Raw genomic sequence first — 24349 nt, forward strand, 5'->3', positions numbered from 1 at the left:
CATGCTAGTCTATCGAAAACCAGTAGGTTATTAAAGTTACGAAAATCCTCGTACAACACAATACAACTTCAGAAGCGATGTATTGTATTGTATTGTATTGTATTGTACTGTATTGTATTATATTGTATTGTATTGTATTGTATTGTATTGTATTGTACTGTATTGTATTGTATTGTATTGTATTGTACTGTATTGTATTATATTGTACTGTATTGTATTGTATTATATTGTATTGTACTGTATTGTATTGTATTGTACTGTATTGTATTGTATTGTATTGTATTGTACTGTATTGTATTGTATTGTATTGTATTGTACTGTATTGTATTATATTGTATTGTATTGTATTGTACTGTATTGTATTGTATTGTACTGTATTGTATTGTATTGTATTGTATTGTACTGTATTGTATTGTATTGTATTGTATTGTACTGTATTGTATTATATTGTATTATATTGTATTGTATTGTATTGTACTGTACTGAATTATATTGTATTGTATTGTATTGTATTGTATTGTACTGTATTGTATTATATTGTATTGTATTGTATTGTACTGTATTGTATTGTACTGTATTATATTGTATTGTACTGTATTGTATTATATTGTATTGTATTGTATTGTATTGTATTGTACTGTATTGTATTATATTGTATTGTATTGTATTATATTGTATTGTACTGTATTGTATTGTACTGTATTATATTGTATTGTACTGTATTGTATTGTACTGAATTATATTGTATTATATTGTACTGTATTATATTGTATTGTATTATATTGTATTGTATTATATTGTTTTATATTGTATTGTATTATATTGTATTGTATTATATTGTATTGTACTGTATTGTATTGTACTGAATTATATTGTATTATATTGTACTGTATTATATTGTATTGTATTATATTGTATTGTATTATATTGTTTTATATTGTATTGTATTATATTGTATTGTATTATATTGTACTGTATTATATTGTATTGTACTGTATTATATTGTATTGTACTGAATTATATTGTATTATATTGTATTGTACTGTATTATATTGTACTGTATTTTATTGTAATGCATTGTATTGCAATGTATTGTATTGTATTGTATTGTGTTGTAATGTATTGTGTTGTACTATATTGTATTGTATTCATTTTATTTCGTACAAATATTATACTAATTATAACTGTTGTGATTGGCTCTCGAAAGCTGCGTACTAACGATCAGATTGTCCGACGATCGCTCCAAATGCAGTATTTTTCTTCTGATTTTCTCATTGTGTGTACTAGGTTTGACACTGCGCACATTAGCTGTGTACTAGGTTTGACGCTGCGCACATTAGCGGTGTACTAGGTTTGACGCTGCGCACATTAGCTGTGTACTAGGTCTGACGCTGCGCACATTAGCTGTGTACTAGGTCTGACGCTGCGCACATTAGCTGTGTACTAGGTCTGACGCTGCGCACATTAGCTGTGTACTAGGTTTGACGCTGCGCACATTAGCTGTGTACTAGGTCTGACGCTGCGCACATTAGCTGTGTACTAGGTCTGACGCTGCGCACATTAGCTGTGTACTAGGTCTGACGCTGCGCACATTAGCTGTGTACTAGGTCTGACGCTGCGCACATTAGCTGTGTACTAGGTCTGACGCTGCGCACATTAGCTGTGTACTAGGTCTGACGCTGCGCACATTAGCTGTGTTTTAGGTCTGACGCTGCGCACATTAGCTGTGTACTAGGTCTGACGCTGCGCACATTAGCTGTGTACTAGGTCTGACGCTGCGCACATTAGCTGTGTACTAGGTCTGACGCTGCGCACATTAGCTGTGTTCTAGGTCTGACGCTGCGCACATTAGCTGTGTACTAGGTCTGACGCTGCGCACATTAGCTGTGTACTAGGTCTGACGCTGCGCACATTAGCTGTGTACTAGGTCTGACGCTGCGCACATTAGCTGTGTACTAGGTCTGACGCTGCGCACATTAGCTGTGTACTAGGTCTGACGCTGCGCACATTAGCTGTGTACTAGGTCTGACGCTGCGCACATTAGCTGTGTACTAGGTCTGACGCTGCGCACATTAGCTGTGTACTAGGTCTGACGCTGCGCACATTAGCTGTGTACTAGGTCTGACGCTGCGCACATTAGCTGTGTTCTAGGTCTGACGCTGCGCACATTAGCTGTGTACTAGGTCTGACGCTGCGCACATTAGCTGTGTACTAGGTCTGACGCTGCGCACATTAGCTGTGTACTAGGTCTGACGCTGCGCACATTAGCTGTGTACTAGGTCTGACGCTGCGCACATTAGCTGTGTACTAGGTCTGACGCTGCGCACATTAGCTGTGTTCTAGGTCTGACACTGCGCACATTAGCTGTGTACTAGGTCTGACGCTGCGCACATTAGCTGTGTTCTAGGTCTGACACTGCGCACATTAGCTGTGTTCTAGGTCTGACACTGCGCACATTAGCTGTCCCCCTTCTCTATCCGGCACTGTCTGCCAGCAAATCTACATGAAAAGGAGTGCAGATTAGGAGAGCCCCCCTCCCATCGCATTGTTCCAGGGTTGCCTGCTTTGTACTGACACTGGCCACATCCATACACAGCGACTCCTCCTCCTCCTTCCCACCTCCTGACTCTCCGGTCACTCGGCTCCTTCAGCATTCAGATCGGTGCTTCCTCCGGGTCTTCCTGAGTCCAGGTGAGTGCAGGGCATGCATGCTGTATGTGGGGGGCTGAGCTCTGCAGCTAGGGGGTACACAATGGGGGTGTCACCTCTGATCAAGGCACAGAGCAATAGGGACATTGAAGTGCAGCGATCCATGCCAATCATTTTACCAATATCGGATCAATGGAAAGGGAATTCTGATCAGTTCCAGTAGAGGATTCATTCTGATCTGTTACTCGTAGCCGTGACATTGCAATGGGACTGCAGATCTGCTGGGACTTGTGGTTCTACAACAGCTGGAACGCCTTCTATTTGCTTCCAGACATATTCATGATTTTACTAGAAGAAAGTAAGCCCCCTATGCAGGAGCGGACTGACAACTCATGGGGCCCCCGGGCAATAGGGGATCATGGGGCCCCTGTGTCCTCGCCCACACTCAAACCACACCCAAAAAAGCCTATAAAAAGTTACCAGGGACCAGAGGCGGACTGAAAACTCATGGGGCCCCTGGGCAATAGGGGATCATGGGGCCCCTGTGTCCTCGCCCACACTCAAAAAAGCACCGAGGGACATCTCATGGGGCCCCCTACTGACCCCAGGCCCCCGGGCAATGCCCGAGTTCTCAAATGGTCAGTCCGCCCCTGCCAGGGACATCTCATGGGGCCCCCTACTGACCCCGGGCCCTCGGGTAGTGCCCGAGTTCCCAAATGGTAAGTCCACCCATGCCCCTGTATCATATCTGCTCTTCTTAGCAGCCAATAAGACGTTGGCTTTTACTGTAGAACCTGCGCCAAAAAGTCGATAGTGGTGCGTTTACTGGTTGCTAATGGCAATGACACTGTACAAGCTACTTTTATGTGCGGTAGCTGTGACCTCCCCTATGAAAAGCAATATATGGTGGATTGCTTTTCAGAGGGTATGTGACATATCCCCTTCTCACTTCCTGATTTAACCCTGTAAATGCCGCCGCAGTGTACCACAATTGTGTGCATTGCAGGCAGGTAAAGGACGGTTGTTCCAGGACCCCATAGACTTGTATGGGCTGCGCTCAGCAACGATAAGGCCCGCAGAAGGTGACACCCTGTTTATTGTTTGCATGTGTGTAATTATTAGACATATGTAGAGGATGGATATGAGATCATTTTTACCTCCGGAGGTACCATCCCTTTGGTATATTACCATGGACACGTGTACAGCCCTGATTGCCCTTGTTCAGGTAGGTGGTAAAACTGCAACCCAAAAGCCTTGTTTTACCGCCCCCTTGCTGCAAGTGTGAATAAACCCTTAGGGGTCCAGTGAAAATAGGTGGCTGTGTGGGCCCCTTAAACTAACACAGAAAACATATTATGTTGTACACATGCTGCAACCGTCCTGTAGTGAGGGCTTTTCAGGGTTAAAACTGGTGGTGAGGAGGTGACATACCTAAACTGCCCTCTAAAAAGCGATCCACTGTGGTTCGTTTTTCACGAGGGTGGCGAGGGCTGCTGCCATAGTAAATAAGACCTTAGTCAGGTACTATTGGACTGACTGCGTGAAAGCCTGCAATAATCTCTCCAAATGTAAAGAATTGATTGATAGTCGATAACACAATCAATTAATGTATCGCATACGTGGAAGTGAAATCCGATCAATAGTTGGAGGTTATGATCATATCTCTGTTTCCACCATGCGACCTCAAAATGCAGATCGATAATAATACGATCAAATTTATGATCGAGTCAGCTCAGTGCTGCCAATTGATGCAAAACGATCGATACATTTCTGCTCTGGTCGATCAGCTCAGTTGGGCTGATTCTGATCTCAATGAGTTTAAATCGAATGGAAGGGAAGTTATGGCTGTTCAGTCGGTGTTTGATCGAATTGCACAACAACTGGTTACAAAATTGGAGTGTTTATGGCCACCAAAAGAAAGCAACGAATAGCAGTAGTAACCCAACAGGGGTTCTAATCCTTCTCAAATTTATCCAAAACGTTAAAAAATGTTTGACTTGACAAATACATAATCAGTGGTGGTTGGGGGCGATCTTTACTGAGAAGTTCGGCGGAGGGACCACCATCGCCTGCCTCAATTGGCGAACGATTGGATGTAGCATGCGCTGGCTGAAGACATCGTTCCCTTCTCATCAGCTGTGAATATTTTCCAGCATGCTGGAAAGTCTCTGCGCGTGATAACAAACAAGTGCAGATCTCATCAGGCTGTGCATAGAAGAGAATTGTATTTTCTTGTATACAAAAAGATTGTATCAACATGTAACTTTGTATCTTCTGATGTAACTTTGTATCTTCTGATGTGTTGATATGTAATCAGTGCTCCCGTCTTATGCAGGCCATAGACGGGTCGTTTATCGGCCGAATTTTTGTCCGCATGAAAAATCGGCTGATGTTCACGCCGTTAGTGGCACAATACCGTTGGCCATTTTTCGCGGATCTTCTCGTTTATTTTTATCGGTCATGCTGGAAGATCCACGAAAAACGGCCGTTTTTCATAAGCATTAGTGGCAGCATCCATGGCAGCAACGACCAATTTTTCATTTATCGGCTGACAATTCGGCCGATAAATGGCCATCTATAACCAGCCTTAGTCCTCCTGCACACTGAAATGTTAGACGCCCCTTTACAGAAAATCGTGTTCAGGAGAGGAGTTTATCGCACATTTAGCACTTGATCATTTTTTTTTTTCATTTCAGTGGCCAGAATAAATGAATATTCTGGCCAATGTAATCAACAAACAGGCAAGTGGTTGACGCGCCTAAATGCGCCCAAACGCATCTAAGCGCACTTGCAAAAACGCAGTTTAGGCACGTTTCTGAAGCTGCTTTTCTCCTGCTAGAAGAACATTTACAAAAGTCCCAGTGTGCATGAAGCCTTATAACCGTCTCCTGAAATAGAAGTTCAGATGATCTACTTACTAAGGTCAGCAAGTCAGGAGGTTTTAGGTGACACATGGAGCCTTGTGCCAACCCTGCGCCGGCAGAGCCAGTTTCTCCAATGTCATCCCTTCTATTATGTTTGGGTACAAATCAGATCAGGATCCTGCAGCCAACAATATGAGCATTGTACTGGAAGGATTTGGGTGGCAGAAAAGAGTAAATGAGGACACAAGAAATATATCTATAGATGTGCAGAATGGGAGAGATTTACTAAAACTGGAGCACTCAGAACCTGGTGCGGCTGTGCATGGGAGCCAATCAGCTTCTAGCTTCAGCTTGGTCAATGAAAGCGGAGTTCCACTCAACCTATCAAAAAATAAAAGTAAGTAGCTACAAAAACTGTAGCTGCTGACTTTTAAAAAAACAGCCACTTACCTGTCCCTCAGTCCCGTGGTGTGTCCCCCGCAGCCCGTTTCACCGGCTGTCCTGTATTCCAGGAGGCCGGCATCTTCAGTGTGGGCACCCGGCTGTGATAGCTTGCGGCTTCACAGCCGGGTGCCCACTGCGCATGCGCGAGTAGCGCTGCGCTTCCTAAATGGTCCTGTAGTCTTCTGGGACCTGTCACGTGTCCCAAAAGACTACAGGGAGGGAGGACACCTTCCGCTTCCGATCGCCTAGGTGATCAGACCGGAAGTGGGAGCGGGTACCTGTCAAATTCGGGTACCTGCTCCCCCCCGCCCCCCAAAGGTGCCAATCCTTAATGGGGAGCTGGGGAGCAGTCCTTAAAGTGGAACTTCCCCTTTTGGGTGGAGCCAGGGACGAACTGACCATTTGGAAACTTGGGCACTGCCCAAGGGCCCGGGGTCAGTAGGGTGCCCCATGAGATGCCCCTGGTACCTTTCATAGGCTTTTTTGAATTTGGGCAAGGACACAGGGGCCCCATGATCCCCTATTGCCCGGGGGCAGCTGTGCATGGCAGCCAATCAGCTTCTAACTTCAGCCTGTTTAGTTAAGCTTTAACAATAAAACCTGGAAGCTGATTGGTTTCTATGCAGAGCTGCACCAGATTTTGTACTCTGCAGTTGTAGTAAATCTCCTTTCGCTCCCTCTCACCTTTGACCAATAACATGGAAGAAAAGTATATTTGAAATATATTTAAAAAATATTCTCCCCAAATATATTGATATATATTTGAAATACTACAATTTTGGCCGGATTCAATATATTAACAATAAAACCTGGAAGCTGATTGGTTTCTATGCAGAGCTGCACCAGATTTTGCACTCTGCAGTTGTAGTAAATCAACCCCACCTTTGTCTGTCTGTCTGTCTGTCTGTCTGTCTGTCTGTCTGTCTGTCTGTCTGTCTGTCTGTCTGTCTGTCTGTCTGTCTGTCTGTCTGTCTGTCCTTCTGTCTCTATTGCTATCTGTATTCATTGTCTGTTTATCAAACAATCTGACTCTCTTTATATATCTACAAGCCTCAGCTGATACAGGTAGTAGCTGTTAGACCGGTTCTCTTTATTATATCTGGACCAGGCTTGCAGTTATACTGAATGGCACTGCTAACCAGCCGGACTTGTAGATCAGGTAGACCTGGCATCATTTACTGCCACATATTTGCATTCTGCCCCATTGGCCAGGCAGGGAGGGCTGGCAATATTCAAAACTTGGTATTGCAACACAGATAAAAACTGACCAGATACATCTGTGGATGTAATTTACACATGAAAGGATGCTGATAACATAGAAAATAAGACCCCCCCCCCCCATCCTTATTCCTGATTGTCATGATATCCACCCATTTAGGATGGCAGCAAAGTGAACTGCTCCTGGAGGTGAAAATGTGACCAACTCATCACTAGTGATGATCCCAGGTGTGTTCGGATTAGGATCTGAACCCAAGTCCACCATGAAGCCATCACCTGTCCAGGCCAATCATCTGCATTTCCCAGCCAATGGGGGAGGGGGGCTCTGTCATCAGGGTATTGTAATATGATGGGGAACTCTTATGAACAAGCTGGCCTTTGATATATAAGAGGGACTGTAATGTGATAAGGGCCTCTGACGTGAAGGGAGAACTCTGACAGGGAGGTCTCTGATCTGAAGGGGAGCTCCGATGTGATGGGATGACCTCTGATGTGGTGGGAGAATCTTTGATATGATGGGAGGATCTCTGCTGTGATGGGAGAATCTCTAATGTGATGGGAGGACCTTTGAAGTGATGGGGAGACTTCTGATGTGATGGGGGGGGCCTCTGATGTGATGGGGGGTCCTCTGATGTGATGGGGGGGACCTCTGATGTGATGGGGGGTCCTCTGATGTGATGGGAGAATCTCTACTGTGATGGGAGGACCTTTGATGTGATGGGGGGACATCTGATGAGATGGGAGAGCCTCTAATGCGATGTGAGAATCTTTGCTGTGATGGGAGGGCCTCTGATGTGGTGGGGGAACCTCTGATGTGATGGGAGAATCTCTGATGTGATGGGAGGATCTCTGCTGTGATGGGAGAATCTCTAATGTGATGGGAGGACCTTTGATGTGGTGGAGGATCTCTGATGTGCTGGAAGGACCTCTGATGTGATGGAAGGACCTCTGATGCGATGGAAGAACTTCTGATGTGGTAGGGAGATGATGTGAAGGGAGAACCTCTGATGTGATGGGAGGAACCCTGATATGATGGGGGGACCTCTGATGTGATGGGAGGACCTTTGATGTGATGGGAGGGCCTCTGATGTGGTGGGGGAACCTCTGATGTGATGGGAGGATCTCTGCTGTGATGGGAGAATCTCTAATGTGAAGGGAGGACCTCTGATGTGATGGAAGGACCTCTGATGAGATGGAAGAACTTCTGATGTGGTAGGGAGATGATGTGATGGGAGAACCTCTGATGTGAAAGGAGGAACCCTGATATGATGGGGGGACCTCTGATGTGATGGGAGGACCTTTGATGTGATGGGAGGACCCCTGATATGATGGGGGGACCTCTGATGTGATGGGAGGACCTTTGATGTGATGAGTGGACCTCTGATTTGATGGGAGAACCTCTGATGTGATGGGAGGACCCCTGATATGATGGGGGGACCTCTGATGTGATGGAATAATCTCTTATGTGATGAGAGAACCTCTGATGTGATAGAAGAAACTCTGATGTGATGAGAAAATCTCTGATGTGATAGAACAAACTCTGATGTGATGAGAGAACCTTTGATGTAATGAGGGAACCACTAGTGTGATGGGAGGATCTTTGCTCTGATGGGAGAATCTCTGATGTAATGGGAGAACCTTTGATGTGATGGGAGGACCTCTGATGTGATGGGGGAACCTCTGATGTGATGGGAGGACCTCTGATGTGATGGGGGAACCTCTGATGTGATGGGAGGACCTCTGATGTGATGGGGGAACCTCTGGTGTGATGGGAGGACCTCTGATGTGATGGGGGAACCTCTGATGTGATGGGAGGACCTCTGATGTGATGAAAGAACCTCTGATGTGGTGAGGGGACCTCTGATGTGATGGGAGAATGTCTGATGTGATGGGAGGACCCCTGATATGAAGGGAGGACCTTTGATGTGAAGTTAATTTTATAAAGGTGGTTGTATCCATCGTCCCAGGTTCAGGTTTCAGATTGATTTTGGAAGGCCTCAAGATCTTACACACTTCGGTGCTGAGACTAAAATAAGGTTGAGAATTTCTGAACTAGATACATCTGTTAAAATAAATCAGCAACATTTCCTATCTTTTAATGTCACAATTCAGCGGATAATCTTTCAGTGGCCTGAATTTATTTCTGCACCTTGATCCTTTATGACTTGAAAGAAATGTGATTACGCCCAGAAGGTAAGGTCTCTAAACTGCAGTAACCCCTGAGAACATGCCGGGACTGATTTACATGCTCCTAGCTGATTGGGAAAACCCATGGGAGGCTCGAGCAGATCCGTTATCTGATTGGTGGAAAGGGGCCAGCACCCACCATTGCGTGGAAACTGGTTTGTTTGGTAGTAAATGTGTACAGTGTTAGCATGGCCTTGGGCTTTATTATCACAGATAGGACTTCACTGTATATTGTTTATAGGGAGTGAAAGGTCAGGTTATTGATCAGCGCTATGCACAGACAATCAGAAAATCTTTGCAACTTGGATAAAGTGCATCAGCGTTGCCCATGCAAGTAACATTGTCTTCCCTTTATACAGTTGCAAGAAAAAGTATGTGAACCCCTTGGGATTACGTGGAGTTTTGCATGAATTGGGCATAAAATGTGCTCTGAACGTCATCTAAGTCACAACAATAGAAGAACACAGTCTGCTGAACATAATACTACACAAACATTAGATGTTGCCATGGTTTAATTGCACATAACATGTAAACATTCACAGTGCAGGGAGGAAAAAGTATGTGAGGCCCTAGCTTAATGACTTCTCCCAGAGCTAATTGGAGCCAGGAGTGAGCCAACCTTGACTCCAATCAGTGTGATGATATCGGATGTGTTGCTGACAGCTGTCCTGCCCTTAAAAAACACGCACCTGTTTTGGGTTTACTGGTTTCAAGAAACACTGTCTGATGTGACCCATGCCTCGCAGAAAAGATCTCTCAGAAGACCTACGATCAAGAATTGTTGACTTGCATGAAGCTGGAAAGGGTTACAAAAGTATCTCCAAAAGCCTTGATGTTCATGTGTCCACGGTAAGACAGACTGTCTACAAATGGAGAAAGTTTCGCACTGTTGCTACTCTCCCTAGGCGTGGTCATCCTGTAAAAATGACTGCAAGAGCACAGCGCAGAATGCTGCATGAGGTAAAGAAGAATCCCAGAGTGTCAGCTAAAGACCTACAGAAATCTCTGGCACATGCTAACATTTTTGTTGACACATCTACAATAAGGAAAACATTAAACAAGAATGGAGTACATGGGAGGACACCACAGAGGAAGCCATTGCTGTCCAAAAAGAATATTGCAGCACGTTTGAAGTTTGCAAAAGAGCACCTGGATGTTCCACAGCACTACTGGCAAAATATACTGTGGACAGATGAAACCAAGATTGAGTTGTTTGGGAAGAACACACAACACTATTTGTGGAGAAAAAAAGGCACAGCACAGCAACATCAAAACCTCATCCCCACTGTGAAACATGGCGGAGGGAGCATCATGGTTTGGGGCTGCTTTGCTGCCTCAGGGCCTGGACGGATTGTTGTCATTGATGGGAAAATGAATTCCAGAGTTTATCAAGACATTTTGCAGGAAAACGTATGACCATCTGTCTGCCAACTGAAGCTCCGCAGAGGATGGGTGATGCAACAGGACAATGACCCAAAGCATACAAATAATTCAACAAAACAATGGCTGCAACAGCACAGAATACGCCTTCTGGAGTGGCCCAGTCAGAGTCCTGACCTCAACCCCATTGAAATGCTGTGGCATGACCTTAAGAGAGCGATTCACACCAGACATCCCAAGAATATTGCTACACTGAAACAGTTTTGTGAAGAGGAGTGGTCCAAAATGACTCCAGATCGTTGTGCAGGTCTGATCTGCAACTACAGGAAACGTTTGGTTGAGGTTATTGCTGCCAAAGGAGGGTCAACCAGTTATTAAGTCCAAAGGTTTACATACTTTTTCCTCCCTGCACTGTGAATGTTTACATGTTATGTGCAATTAAACCATGGCAACATCTAATGTTTGTGTAGCATTATGTTCAGCAGACTGTGTTCTTCTATTGTTGTGACTTAGATGACTTTCAGAGCACATTTTATGCCCAATTCATGCAAAACTCCACGTAATCCCAAGGGGTTCACATACTTTTTCTTGCAACTGTAGTACATGGAAACCCAACCACTAAAATCTCATAGAAGCTTTAGCTTTTCATGTCAAACGTATTTCACATTATATTTAAATCTGCAGCTTTCAACAATGAAATCCCCAGTAATCCTGCCATGAACATCCTTGTGTCAGGCACTTCCTGTTATAGGGTGACAACGTTCTATCCTGATCTCGTAAATGTCCAATGGCCAAGTAGCCGCTCAAACACAAATTACTCAGGTGTGGTCGCCATGATGAAATCCGCTCTGAGAAATGCCATGCAGCCATCGCTGGAGTGCATGTAGAAAGGAAATGACTGCAAAGAGGATGTGGGAGATCAGAAACAATGAGATGCAACAAAGCATTTAAAAAGTTGATAGCAGAATTTGTTTTAACATAAACAATTATTTATGAGACACAGTGCTTTGGCAAACTAAATGTCATTAGGGTAGGGCTCCTTCACAAGTGCAGTGCCCTCCAAAGAGTCAACTGTGTTGGATCACTTTTCAGAGGGCATTTGACAGGTGGTGAGGAGACATTATGTCCATTGCATTCCTGAAATTGCTATGCTACTGTGCTGCAATCACTTGCATTGCACGTGGTTGTGGGGCGGTTGTGCGCGGCCCCATAAACATTCTACTGTAGCGGTTGGAGACTGAAGTTATGCTATAGGAGACCGTCAGGGACTAGGGATATGTTGCATGAATTAAGGGACACTTTTCAAATCAATGCTCTCTCTACTGACTGCTGGGGCTCAAGGGCCTCACTTCAAACACCAAGGGGCTGCATGTGGCCCTCAGACCGCAAGTTGGGCACTATAGGCCCCAGCTTTTATAGCATGTAATACTGCTCAATATGTACAGTATATGTGTATTATGAATGCCATAAATGTCTTGTCTCTTTGTGTCTCTTCCCAGTTGGTTCCCCTTACCAGAACCATGAGGATAGCAGTGATTGGCCAGAGTCTGTTCGGGAAAGAGGTCTACAAGGAGCTTCTAAAGGAAGGACACCAAGTAGTAGGAGTCTTCACCATTCCAGATAAAGATGGCAAAGCTGATCCACTAGGTAGGAGATTAAATGGTTCAGTAGGTAGCCCACAGCTGGGGTCCACAGTTCAAAAACCACGGGGGACACTGACTGTCTAGAACACGTTCTTTCTTTGTTTGTGTGGGGTTCCTGCTGTCTATTCTTCTCACAATCCAAAACATGTAGTAGGATATTTGGCATCCTCCCAAGTTGGCTATACTGTGTCTATATGAGTGTAGCAGGGACTATGGATCTTAAGCTCCTCGGGGTTGGGGACTGATCTAAATGATTCTACGTTCTATGTAAAGCAATAGTTGTCAACCAAGGTGCACGGGGCCTCGAATTTAGTCTCTAACACCACCAAATGGCCACACAAAATGTTCAGGAAATGTACTGCTAGAGCGAACAACCATAAATTTGCAGATATACTGGAAGGCACAATAATCTGATACTGGGGACATGCCACATTAGATCTAAAACTCCTCTGGGGTAGGACTGATCTAAATGATTCTACATTCTAGGTAAAGCAATGGTTGGCAACTAAGGTGTTCTGGGCCAAAATTGTGGTCCCTGACACCACCAAAGGGTCATGCATAATGTTCAGTAGTTGTCAACCACGGTGTGCAGGCCTTGAATGTGGCTTCTAACACCACCAAAGCACCACGCATAATATTCAGTAAATGTAACGCCAGAGAAAACTACCATACCATAAATTTGCAGACATACTAGAAGACACAATGGTCTGAAATGGTGGACATGCCACATTAGAACCTAAGCTCCTCTGGGGTGGGGACTGATCTAAATGAGTCTATGTTCTGTGTAAAGCAATGGTTGTCAACCAAGGTGTTCAGGGCCAAAATTGTGGTCCCTCACACCACCAAAGGGCCACGCATAATGTTCAGTAAATATAATGCTAGAGGGGACTGTCATAAATTTGCAGGAATACTAGAATACATGATGGTCTGAGACTGGGGACATACCACAGGTTTGATTGGAGACTGGAGACATGGTATAGAAGACAGTGAGAGATGGGGCATGTTACATAGAGATCAATTACCCTTTTAGAAGTTAATTCTCCCTCAGAATCAAGGGTCACACATCAAGGTACAAATGGCTGCATGTGGTTCTCAGGCCACCAGTCCTGAAACAGTGGAATTTAATGGCACTTTGAAAAAAAAGAATGTTTTGGAGGGAAATTGTCCCGTACATACATTGAGACGGCTATTTTGGGTCTTGCCCATAAAGTTAAACATTTCTTGGAAACGTAATTGCCGCAGTAAAGATTTTTTTTTCTTTTACAGTAATCTTTATTGCTGCATAAAGAGAAAGTAGTTACAAAGATAAGGATTAGTAAGTTTACAAACATACCCATAGGTAAGGTTGGCTTTAGCAATAGGCATTGACATTGAGGACTGACAAGTCAATGTCTAAAGCAGCCCATAGATGACTTGATTTTCTTTCCTTCCACCACAGGTGAGATGAAAGAAAATTACTCCGTTCCCCCTTCAATACAATCAGTGTTGATGAGGGGATGCCTCCTGCAGCATTATTGTGTTCTGTTGGCGGGTAGCCTTCCCAGGCTGGCAGAACACAATGATTGCTGCTAGCAGCTATAGTTGCCAGTAGTAATCACAGGTTAAGAAATCTGACAGACTGGTTGTACAATTGATGGATCCAGTTGGATAAAATCAGGCTGTCCATAGATGGATTGAATCTCTGCCATTCCCTACTGAACCAGCATAATTTCAATCCATGTATGGCAGACTTAAAGGAGGAAATGGTGTAAAGAGTCTGAGGGTATACAACAAGCTTATAATAAGTTTTCATACATTTTAAAGTGTAAGTACAATAAGAATATATGTAATTTGTGATGAGATAAGAATTTTTTTTGTGTCAATGAATTTGATAGTACCATTATGGAGAAGTTTGAAAACCCTGAACAATTTTTGTATGATTGCCATGCAGATGTTTCTTGTTCTGTGTTCAATTTCGGGATGCATTTCTACATTCAGTTAGAGTTTCATTAGTGTGAGAAAAATTTTCACCCTTCTTTGATTTCCTTCTTCACTATGGTCAGAAATGATCATTCATTTGACCATACTATTAGAAAATCGAACGTTCTGAGAAGATTTTTTCAAATTAAATTCTATTAGTGTATGGCCAGCTTAAAGCTGTTCTTCATTCTCTCTGAAAAAAAAAAAGTTATCTTTTAATAAAAGGACACTTACTTGTCCAAGGATCCAGCTCCATCACCTGGGCCGGTTCTTCGGCGGTCTTTGGGTTCCTGGTATTGGCATGTTAACTGTAGGAAATCCAAGAAAATCCAAAGATCCTTCACCATCCTCACCTGGGTCGGTTCTTCAGCGGTCTTTGGGTTCCCAATATTGGCATGTTAACTGTAGGAAATCCAAGGATCCTTCACTATCCTCACCTGGGCCGGTTCTTCGGCGGTCTTTGGGTTCCTGGTATTGGTATGTTAACTGTAGGAAATCCAAGAAAATCCAAGGATCCTTCACCATCCTCACCTGGGTCGGTTCTTCATCGGTCTTTGGGTTCCCAATATTGGCATGTTAACTGTAGGAAATCCAAGGATCCTTCACTATCCTCACCTGGGCCAGTTCTTCAGCGGTCTTTTTGTTCCCGGTATTGGAACGTTAACTGTAGGAAATCCAAAGATTCTTCACCATCCTCACCTGGGCTGGTTCTTCAGCGGTCTTTGGGTTCCCGGTATTGGCATGTTAACTGTAGGAAATCCAAAAAAATCCAAGGATCCTTCACCATCCTCACCTTTTCGGTTCTTCAGCAGTCTTTGGGTTCCTGGTATTGGCATGTTAACTGTAGGATATCCAAGGATCCTTCACCATCCTCACCTGGGCAGGTTCTTCAGCGGTCTTTGGGATCCCAGTATTGGCATGTTAACTAGGAAATCCAAGAAAATCCAAGGATCCTTCACCATCCTCTCCAGGGCCGGTTCTTCAGCGGTCTTTGGGTTCCCGGTATTGGCATGTTAACTGTAGGAAATCCAAGAAGATCCAAGGATCCTTCACCATCCTCACCTGGGCCAGGTCTTTGCCAGTCTTTGGGTACCAACCCTTGAGACAGAGGTGGATATCATGAGAGAATTTAGGGAGAATAAGATGAAATGGAGTGGGGTCAATGGGACAAGTAATAAACAGGAACTTGGGTTGTTCTGTCCATGAAGTGGTGAGAATAAAAAGTGTACAATTGTTTGAATTTTTTTAAAATTATATTTCTTCCTTGTAAATTTGTCTTGGAGCCATTTGGCCAAATGTTTTGATGAGATGAAGGCCTAGAATGAAGAAGGAGATGAAAGTGATGAACTATGGGATTGAAATGATATGAGGGAAATACACTCACCGGCCACTTTATTAGGTACACCTGTTCAGTTGCTTTGTAATACAAATTGCTAATCACTTGGCAGTAACTCAATGCATTTAGGCCTCTAGACGTGGTGAAGATGACTAAAGTTCAAACCAAGCATCAGAATGGGGAAGAAAGGCGATTTAAGTGACTTTGAACATGGCATGGTTGTTGGTGCCAGTCGGGCTGGTCTGAGTATTTCAAAAACTGCTGATCTATTGGGATTTTCACGAACAATCATCTCTAGGGTTTACAGAGAATGGTCCGAAAAATAGAGAATATCCAGTGAGCAGCAGTTGTGTGGATGAAAATGCCTTGTTGATGTCAGAGGTCAGAGAAGAATGGGCAGACTGGTTTAAGATGATGGAAAGGCAACATTAACTCATGTCAATATGGACCAAAATCTCTGAGGAATGTTTCCAACACCTTGTTGAATCTATGCAAAGAAGACATAATCGAGTTCTGAAGGCAAAAGGGGGTCCAACCCGGTACTAGCAAGCTGGACCTAATAAAGTGGCCGGTGAGTGTATGTAGGACTGGTTGAAGGATAGCAGATCTTCTCTAGGTTCTTTTACACCGTGGATCCCTCACATAACAATCTAACTTCTTTCCTTCCCTCCTATTCTGTGCTCCAACAGGAGACGAGGCAGAGAAAGACGGAGTGCCAGTATTTAAGTTTCCCCGATGGAGGGTGAAGGGCCAGGCCATCCCAGAGGTTGTGGAGAAGTACACAGCGTTGGGGGCAGAACTGAACGTCCTGCCATTCTGCTCCCAGTTCATCCCGATGGAAGTGATCGATGCCCCAAAGCATGGCTCCATTATCTATCATCCCTCTATCCTGCCCAGACATAGGGGGGCCTCAGCCATCAACTGGTAAGTGAATGCACAAGGCAGGAAAATTCCTGGTGCTTCTGGCTTAAAATAAAAATGACAATCAACCGTAGCTTTAGGCTTTTGCTTTTAGCCCGGGTTCAAACTGATGCGGTGCTGAATTCACAGCGTTTTCTGTGCGAATTCCGCACCGCATCAGAATCGCACCCCATTCATGCAAACCGATGCTGGTGTGCATGTTAAGTTAACAACACCCCAAAATCAGCTGAAGGAATTTTTACCATATTTTTTCTAATAGATGAATGCCTGTATCAGCAGCTCCCTCTAGTGGCAAAATTGCAGTACATTTTTCTGAAGTTCCTCACTGACAAAATGTACTGCATTGTGGCCACTAGATGGAGCTGCTGATACAGGCATTCATCTATTAGAAAAAATAAAGGGAAACTTTTGTTCAGCTTGTATGGATGCTTCTGACATTTGACCAACAAATGTTTTATAAACAGACCCCTTAAAGCAGGTGTGTCAAAGTCCATTTCATCACGGGCCGTATCAGCATTGTGGTTGCCCTCAAAGGGCCAGTTGTATCTGTAAGGCTAGATGTCCACAGCACCCCACCCCCCCCATTACATCAGATGTCAAGAATCCCACACCCTCCCTAACATCAATGTGCACCCCCTTTGGGGGCAGAGCTGGAAAGCAGAAAGTGCAGGGTCTGGAGGAGGACCAGATGAGAAGTGGAGTCAGTTACCAGAGTCTGCTGAATGCTGAGTCCAGGAGAGGCAGAGATGAGGGGGTGCTGCAGCTGCACTGAGAAGTGCAGGATTTGGCAGAGGAGTTCTATTCTCTCTGCTGCGGACTTCTGAGACAAGGTGGGGGTGGAGAGAAGGGGGTACCTGCAGGAAAGGTGCAAGGGCCACATGAAATGGCCTGGAGGGCTGGATTTGTCCCACGGGCCTTGTGTTTAACACCTGTTCCTTAAAATGTGAGTCCAGCCAAGGGATTGAGTAGGGAAGGATTGTAACATTGCTGTCTGTGTCTCTGTTGGATATTTATTTATTTTTATTTATTTCAGGTACTTATATAGAGCCATCAATTTACGCAGCACTTTACATATACAGTGGGGATCGAAAGTTTGGGCACCGCAGCTAAAAAATTGTATTAATGTGCATAAAGAAGCCAAGGAAAGATGGAAAATTACAGATTAGACATTCTTATAATATGTCAACAAAAGTTAGATTTTATTTCCATCATTTACACTTTCAAAATAACTGAAAACAAAAAAATGGCGTCTGCAAAAGTTTGGGCACCCTGCAGAATTTATAGCATGCACTGCCCCCTTTGGCAAGTATCACAGCTTGTAAACGCTTTTTGTAGCCAGCCAAGAGTCTTTCAATTCTTGTTTGAGGTATCCTTGCCCATTCTTCCTTACAAAAGTCTTCCAGTTCTTTGAGATTTCTGGGCTGTCTGTCACGCACGGCTCTTTTAAGGTCTATCCATAGATTTTCAATTATGTTGAGGTCAGGAGATTGTGAAGGCCATGGCAAAACCTTCAGTTTACGCCTCTTGATGTAATCCCCCGTGGATTTTGAGGTGTGTTTAGGATCATTATCCATTTGTAGAAGCCATCCTCTCTTTAACTTCAGCTTTTTCACAGATGGCATCAAGTTACCATCCAAAATTTGCTGAAATTTTATTGAATCCATTTTTCCTTCTACTCATGAGATGTTCCCTGTGCCACTGGCTGCAACACAACCCCAAAGCATGATTGATCCAACCCCATGCATAACAGTTGGACAGAGGTTCTTTTCATTAAATTCTGTGCCCCTTCTTCTCCAAACGTACCTTTGCTCATTCCGGCCAAAAAGATCAATTTTAACCTCATCGGTCCACAAAACTTGTTTCCAAAATGCATCAGGCTTGTCTATATGTTCATTTGCAAAGTTCAAACGATGATTTTTGTGGTGAGGACGTAGAAGAGGTTTTCTTCTGATGACTCTTCCATGAAGACCATATTTGTACAAGTATCTCTTTATAGTGGAATAGTGTACCACAACTCCAGTGTCTGCCAGATCTTTCTGGAGGGATCGTGCAGTCAAACGTGGGTTTTGAATTGTTTTTCTCACAATCCTGCGAGCTGTTCTGTCTGATATTTTTCTTGGTCTTCCAGATCTTTCTTTAACTTCCACTGTTCCTGATGACTGCCATTTCTTAATTACATTCCGAACAAAGGATATTGACATCTGAAAACGCTTTGCTATCTTCTTATAGCCTTCTCCAGCTTTGTGAGCGTCAACTATTTTCAGTTTCAGGTTTCTAGACAACTGCTTAGAAGAACCCATGGTGCTGATTGTTGGGGCAAGGTCAGATGAGTCTGGGCATTTAAAACCTTTGAGATTGACATCACCTGGTCTTCCCAGACCATGATTGAGAACAATCCATGACACTGGCAGGTCTCAGCTTTGCAAAGGGGGCAGTGCATGCTATAAATTCTGCAGGGTGCCCAAACTTTTGCAGACGCCATTTTTTTGTTTTCTGTTACTTTGAAAGTGTAAATGATGGAAATAAAATCTAACTTTTGTTGACATATTATAAGAATGTCTAATCTGTAATTTGATGCCTTTTGGAGATTTTTCCATCTTTCCTTGGCTTCTTTATGCACATTAATACAAATTTTTAGCTGGGGTGCCCAGACTTTTCGATCCCCACTGTATGTTGTACATTCACATCAGTCCCTAACCCTCAAGGGGTGTACAATCTAAGGTCCCTAACTCACATTCATACATACACATACTAGGGACAATTTAGACAGGATCCTGTTAACCGACCAGCATGTCTTTGGAGTGTGGGAGGAAACCGGAGCACCCGGAGGAAGCCCACACAGGCACAGGAAGAACATGCAAACTCCAGGCAGGTGGTGCCATGGTTGGGATTCGGACCAATGACCCAGGATCCAATTTTAGTAACTTATATAAAGAGAAGTGCAGACTCCTGTAGTGTTGGCTCTGAGGAAGAGGTTGTGTCCTCGAAACACGTTAGCCAGTTGGTCATCCAGGGTTCCATCGTATGGACTCAGATGTTGTTTGGATCATACATCTTGTTCAGTTTGACATGCCTGTGTTATTATGTCCATTGTGAGTATGATACCTATTTTGTTTCTTCAATAAATTATTTTAAACGATAATGCACTAGGTCGGTGCACCCTTTTTCTGTTTCTCCATTTGTATTCAGTGTATTTGGACCACCCCAGTCTGTTGAGGACAGCAAGCAGTGCATATTCCAGAACATTTCTATTGGGTCTACTGAGTCCTTTCCTAGTGCAGGAGTAAAGTGTTTGTTGTGTTGGATTTTCCAATTAACAGGAAGTGGGGGTAAAACTTCCCAAAGGGGACACAGACAAAACCTGACAGAGCATCTAACCACGACTCATTCCTAGAGACATGGCCTAACACTGTATATTTATATGGAGTCTGTCAGGACAATCCCTCATGTTTTCATCAATCTTACTAGGACACTGATGCAAGGAGATAAGATTGGGGGCTTTACCGTATTCTGGGCTGATGATGGTCTGGACACGGGAGACATCCTGCTGCAGAAAGAATGTGAAGTTCTTCCAGAGGACACAGTGAACTCCATATATAACAGGTTCCTCTTCCCCGAGGGGGTTAAAGGCATGGTGAGTGTACAGATTTATTGTCGATGAGAGGAGCCCATGAGATATTGAGGGTCCATTTAGCGGTGTGCTAATTTGCATTGCGAGAAGGCAGCCTATTGAAAATAACAACCTATCAATGCACGAGAACCACCAACGGTGGGAGGGGCTTAGGAATTGCGTGCATGTTGCATAGAGCGCAGGGGTCAAAAAAGCTTAAGATGCAGAGCTCAGGAGTACATATCACACAGAGCCTGGCGTGGCTGTCAGAACTAGCTGTTGCACTGTGCCATGTAACCTCAGGGGTGGACCCCCCATCTACACCCCTGCTGTTACATAGTTGATAAGGTTGAACAAACACACCAGTCCATCCAGTTCAACCTATGTGGGTGTGTGGGTGTGTGTATTTACCACTTCCCATATCCCTGTATATTATGTTCAATAAGATGCCCATCTAAATGTTTTTTTTTTACTTTTTGCTGAAACAAGCGATTGTGAAAGGTTCCATATCCTTACCGCCTTACAGTAAAGAACCCTGTTCTGTCTCTCCAATCTAAGCATTGAAAGTGTGATCTCTGTAATTTACAGTTTTGATGAGATAGCGATAACTCCAATCTTAGTTGAATATCACAGGCAGTGACTCGATCAGATGACATCTTGTAGATCTTGTGAAGTTTATTCCATAAACTGAGAGAATCTTACAACAATGAACATCGGATAGGTCAAAAGATCATAATGTGATCTGCTTCATGACATGAGGCTTGAAGCTGAAATGCATTACTGGGAAAAGGGGTGGAGCTATCTATATAGCATGAACTAAACCAGATGAAAGGGAGGAGCAGAGACAAAATACAAAGAACACTTAAAGGCATATGACAGTCATGTGAAACATGACACCCCCCTATACCGTTTAAGGGTAAAGTGCTTCTCATTCAGCGTCATTGAGTGGCCACATGTCTTCTTGAGTGACCTGAGGTTGGATAGTTTCCTCCCAATGTTGGGATCCATTCAGTCTCAGGTCACTGCAATCTACTAATCTATTATTATTATTAGAGATGAGCGAAGAAATGAAAAATTCGATTCGACTGATTCGGCGAATTCGTGGACAATATTCGATTCGAGTCGAATAAATTCGCTGTGAATTTAACTTAAAAAAGGGTGTTTCTAGGCTTCAGAGAGACTTAATATTAGTGCAGAACACTGTACCTTTAATTTAAATGCCCTTGGAGTCTGCTGGGGAAGAGAAATAATACTGTCTGTCAGTATGACATGCAGATGAGTGCCGTCGATCTTAGAATCACTGCACACTTCACTCCTTTGGCTAGTCACGGGGCCAAAACCAGTGTTTGGAGCCACAGTGTGGCGGTGGAGGCAGCAGCAATGGGAGGCCATACAGCAACCTATGACAAAATGGAAACCAGCAGGAGCGTGAGGAGACCTGAAAGTGGCACATGGCAGAGTGGGAGCAATGGGAGGCGGTACAGGGACCCAGGTCACACTGTGGGCCCAGCAGCAGCGTGACCAGGTGGTACGGGGGCCCATGGCCGATATGGGGCTTGGTGGCACCTATGGAAGGCCTGTAATCTGCCAGCAACCTATGACAAAATGGACAACCGCAGGAGTGTGAGGAGATTTCAAAGTGGCACATGGCAGAGTGGAAGCAATGGGAGGCCGTACAGGGACCCAGGTCACACTGTGGGCTCAGCAGCAGCGTGACCAGGAGGTACGGGGGCCCATGGTCGATATGGGGCCTGGCGGCACCTATGGAAGGCCGCTAATCTGCAAGCAACCTATGACAAAATGGACAACCGCAGGAGTGTGAGGAGATTTCAAAGAGGTACATGGCAGAGTGGAAGCAATGGGAGGCCGTACAGGGACCCAGGTCACACTGTGGGACCAGCATCAGCGTGAACAGGCGGTACGGGGGCCCATGGCCGATTTGACCTCATTCATCCCATAGTCCTGCCGACTCACGAATAGCGTGGCCTCCTCAAAGGGCCTGAGCAAGCGCAGGTGTCACACATGAGCTGACAATGGCTGACATCTAAGTTACACAGGGAGTACCTTTATCCGCTTTTAACATCAGGAAATCTGTGATGGCCTTTAGCTGTTCGTAAAGGCGGTCTAACATATGTAGGGTTGAATTACACCTTGTTGCAACGTCACAGCATGAGGAGTCGGTACGGGGGCCCATGGCAGATTACATGTCTGGCAGCAGCAATGGGAGGCCCGTAATCTGCCAGCACCCTATGTCAAAAAATTTAACACACCAGCAGTGTGAAGAGACCTGAAAGTGGCACATGGCAGAGTGTGGCGATGGAGACAGCAGCAATGGGAGGCCGTACAGGGACCCATGAGAGACTCTAGACTTGGCAGCAGCATGAGGAGGCGGTATATAGGGGCCCATGGCAGATTAGGGGCCTGGCAGCAGCTATGTGAGGCCCGTAATCTGCCTGCACCCTATGTCAAAAAATTTAACACACCAGCAGTGTGAAGAGACCTGAAAGTGGCACATGGCAGCAGAGTGTGGCGATGGAGACAGCAGCAATGGGAGGCCGTACAGGGACCCATGAGAGACTCTAGACTTGGCAGCAGCATGAGGAGGCGGTATATAGGGGCCCATGGCAGATTAGGGGCCTGGCAGCAGCTATGTGAGGCCCGTAATCTGCCTGCACCCTATGTCAAAAAATTAAACACACCAGCAGTGTGAAGAGACCTGAAAGTGGCACATGGCAGCAGAGTGTGGCGATGGAGACAGCAGCAATGGGAGGCCGTACAGGGACCCATGAGAGACTCTGGACTTGGCAGCAGCATGAGGAGGCGGTATATAGGGGCCCATGGCAGATTAGGGGCCTGGCAGCAGCTATGTGAGGCCCGTAATCTGCCTGCACCCTATGTCAAAAAATTAAACACACCAGCAGTGTGAAGAGACCTGAAAGTGGCACATGGCAGCAGAGTGTGGCGATGGAGACAGCAGCAATGGGAGGCCGTACAGGGACCCATGAGAGACTCTGGACCTAGCAGCAGCATGAGGAGGCGGTATATAGGGGCCTATGGCAGATTAGGGGCCTGGCAGCAGCTATAGGAGGCCCGTAATCTGCCAGCACCCTATGTCAAAAAATTAAACACACCAGCAGTGTGAGGAGACCTGAAAGTGGCACATGTTTGAGGCATGATTCATGGCGGATTTAGTCAGTTGTGTCAGGAACTGGTGGTTTGAAATCCAGACTAATCCACGCCTGATTCATTTTCACAAACGTGAGTCTCTCCACACTTTGGGTGGACAGTCGTGTCCTCCGCGGAGTTACAATACCTCCTGCCACACTAAACACGCGCTCCGATGCCACGCTACTGGCCGGGCATGACAGCCTTTCAAGGGCAAATTCAGCTAGTTGGGGCCAAAGGTCAAGTTTCGTTGCCCAGTAGTCAAGGGGATTGTCTACCTCGGTTGGCAGGGTGCTGTCCAAGTAGGCCCAAGCCTGTTGTTTGAGCTCCTGCTCCAGGTCCACCTGATGCTGCTGCTGCTGCTGCGGCTGGTTAGTAGTTTCCTCACTGCGCTGGTGAAGAAAGCTACTCATCATCGACTGCAGACTGAGGCAGCCGCTGCTGGTGGAGCTGCCACTGCTCCTACCACCCCACCCCTCCCCTGCTGCCATGCCAGCGGAACGCGAGCGCACAGGGCCCACAGTGTCTGAGGATGGACGTTGGCGCACAAAGGCAGAGACCAACTGACTACATAGGTGGTTTTTATAGTACGTAATTTTGGCCTCCCTCTCAGCAGGTGTGAAAAAGGCCACCATTTTGGACCGGTAGCGAGGGTCCAACAAGGTGGACAGCCAAAAGTCATCCCTCTGTCTGATGGTTATTATTCGGCTGTCGCTACGCAAGCAACCGAGCATGCTATGGGCCATTTGTGCCAAGGAATGCGAGGGACTCCCTGCCTCCATCTCCACAGCATACTGCCACGGTGCGTCTGGGTCCTCTGTCTCCTCCTCCTCCTCCTCTACCAGATGCTCCTGCTCCTCCACTCCTGTCCGCTGAGTGGAAAAACCACCCATTTCACTCAATAATTCCTGAGCACAAATGTCCTCCTCTACCTCCTCCTCTTCTTCCTGTCCTGCCCCCACAGGGGTCATGT

At 45.1% G+C, this 24349-nt stretch overlaps 1 protein-coding gene across 1 annotated transcript in view; it reads left to right on the forward strand.

Annotated features, from left to right (window-relative positions):
• The first annotated feature begins 2526 nt into the window (after window positions 1-2526).
• Window positions 2527-24349, forward strand: part of LOC149467092 (cytosolic 10-formyltetrahydrofolate dehydrogenase) — a 78084-nt gene continuing 56261 nt past the window's right edge. Inside the window, exons 1-4 of the mRNA XM_089672288.1 lie at window positions 2527-2691; window positions 12242-12389; window positions 16370-16604; window positions 20070-20235. Of these exons, the coding sequence (XP_089528414.1) occupies window positions 12263-12389; window positions 16370-16604; window positions 20070-20235 (528 nt within the window). The 5' untranslated portion in view covers window positions 2527-2691; window positions 12242-12262. The remainder of the gene's footprint in view (window positions 2692-12241; window positions 12390-16369; window positions 16605-20069; window positions 20236-24349) is intronic.

The sequence above is a fragment of the Staurois parvus genome, unplaced genomic scaffold, assembly GCF_062004578.1.
Source record: "Staurois parvus isolate SC_StPar_1 unplaced genomic scaffold, SC_StPar_1.0 ptg000124l, whole genome shotgun sequence".
Taxonomy (NCBI): Eukaryota; Metazoa; Chordata; class Amphibia; order Anura; family Ranidae; genus Staurois; species Staurois parvus.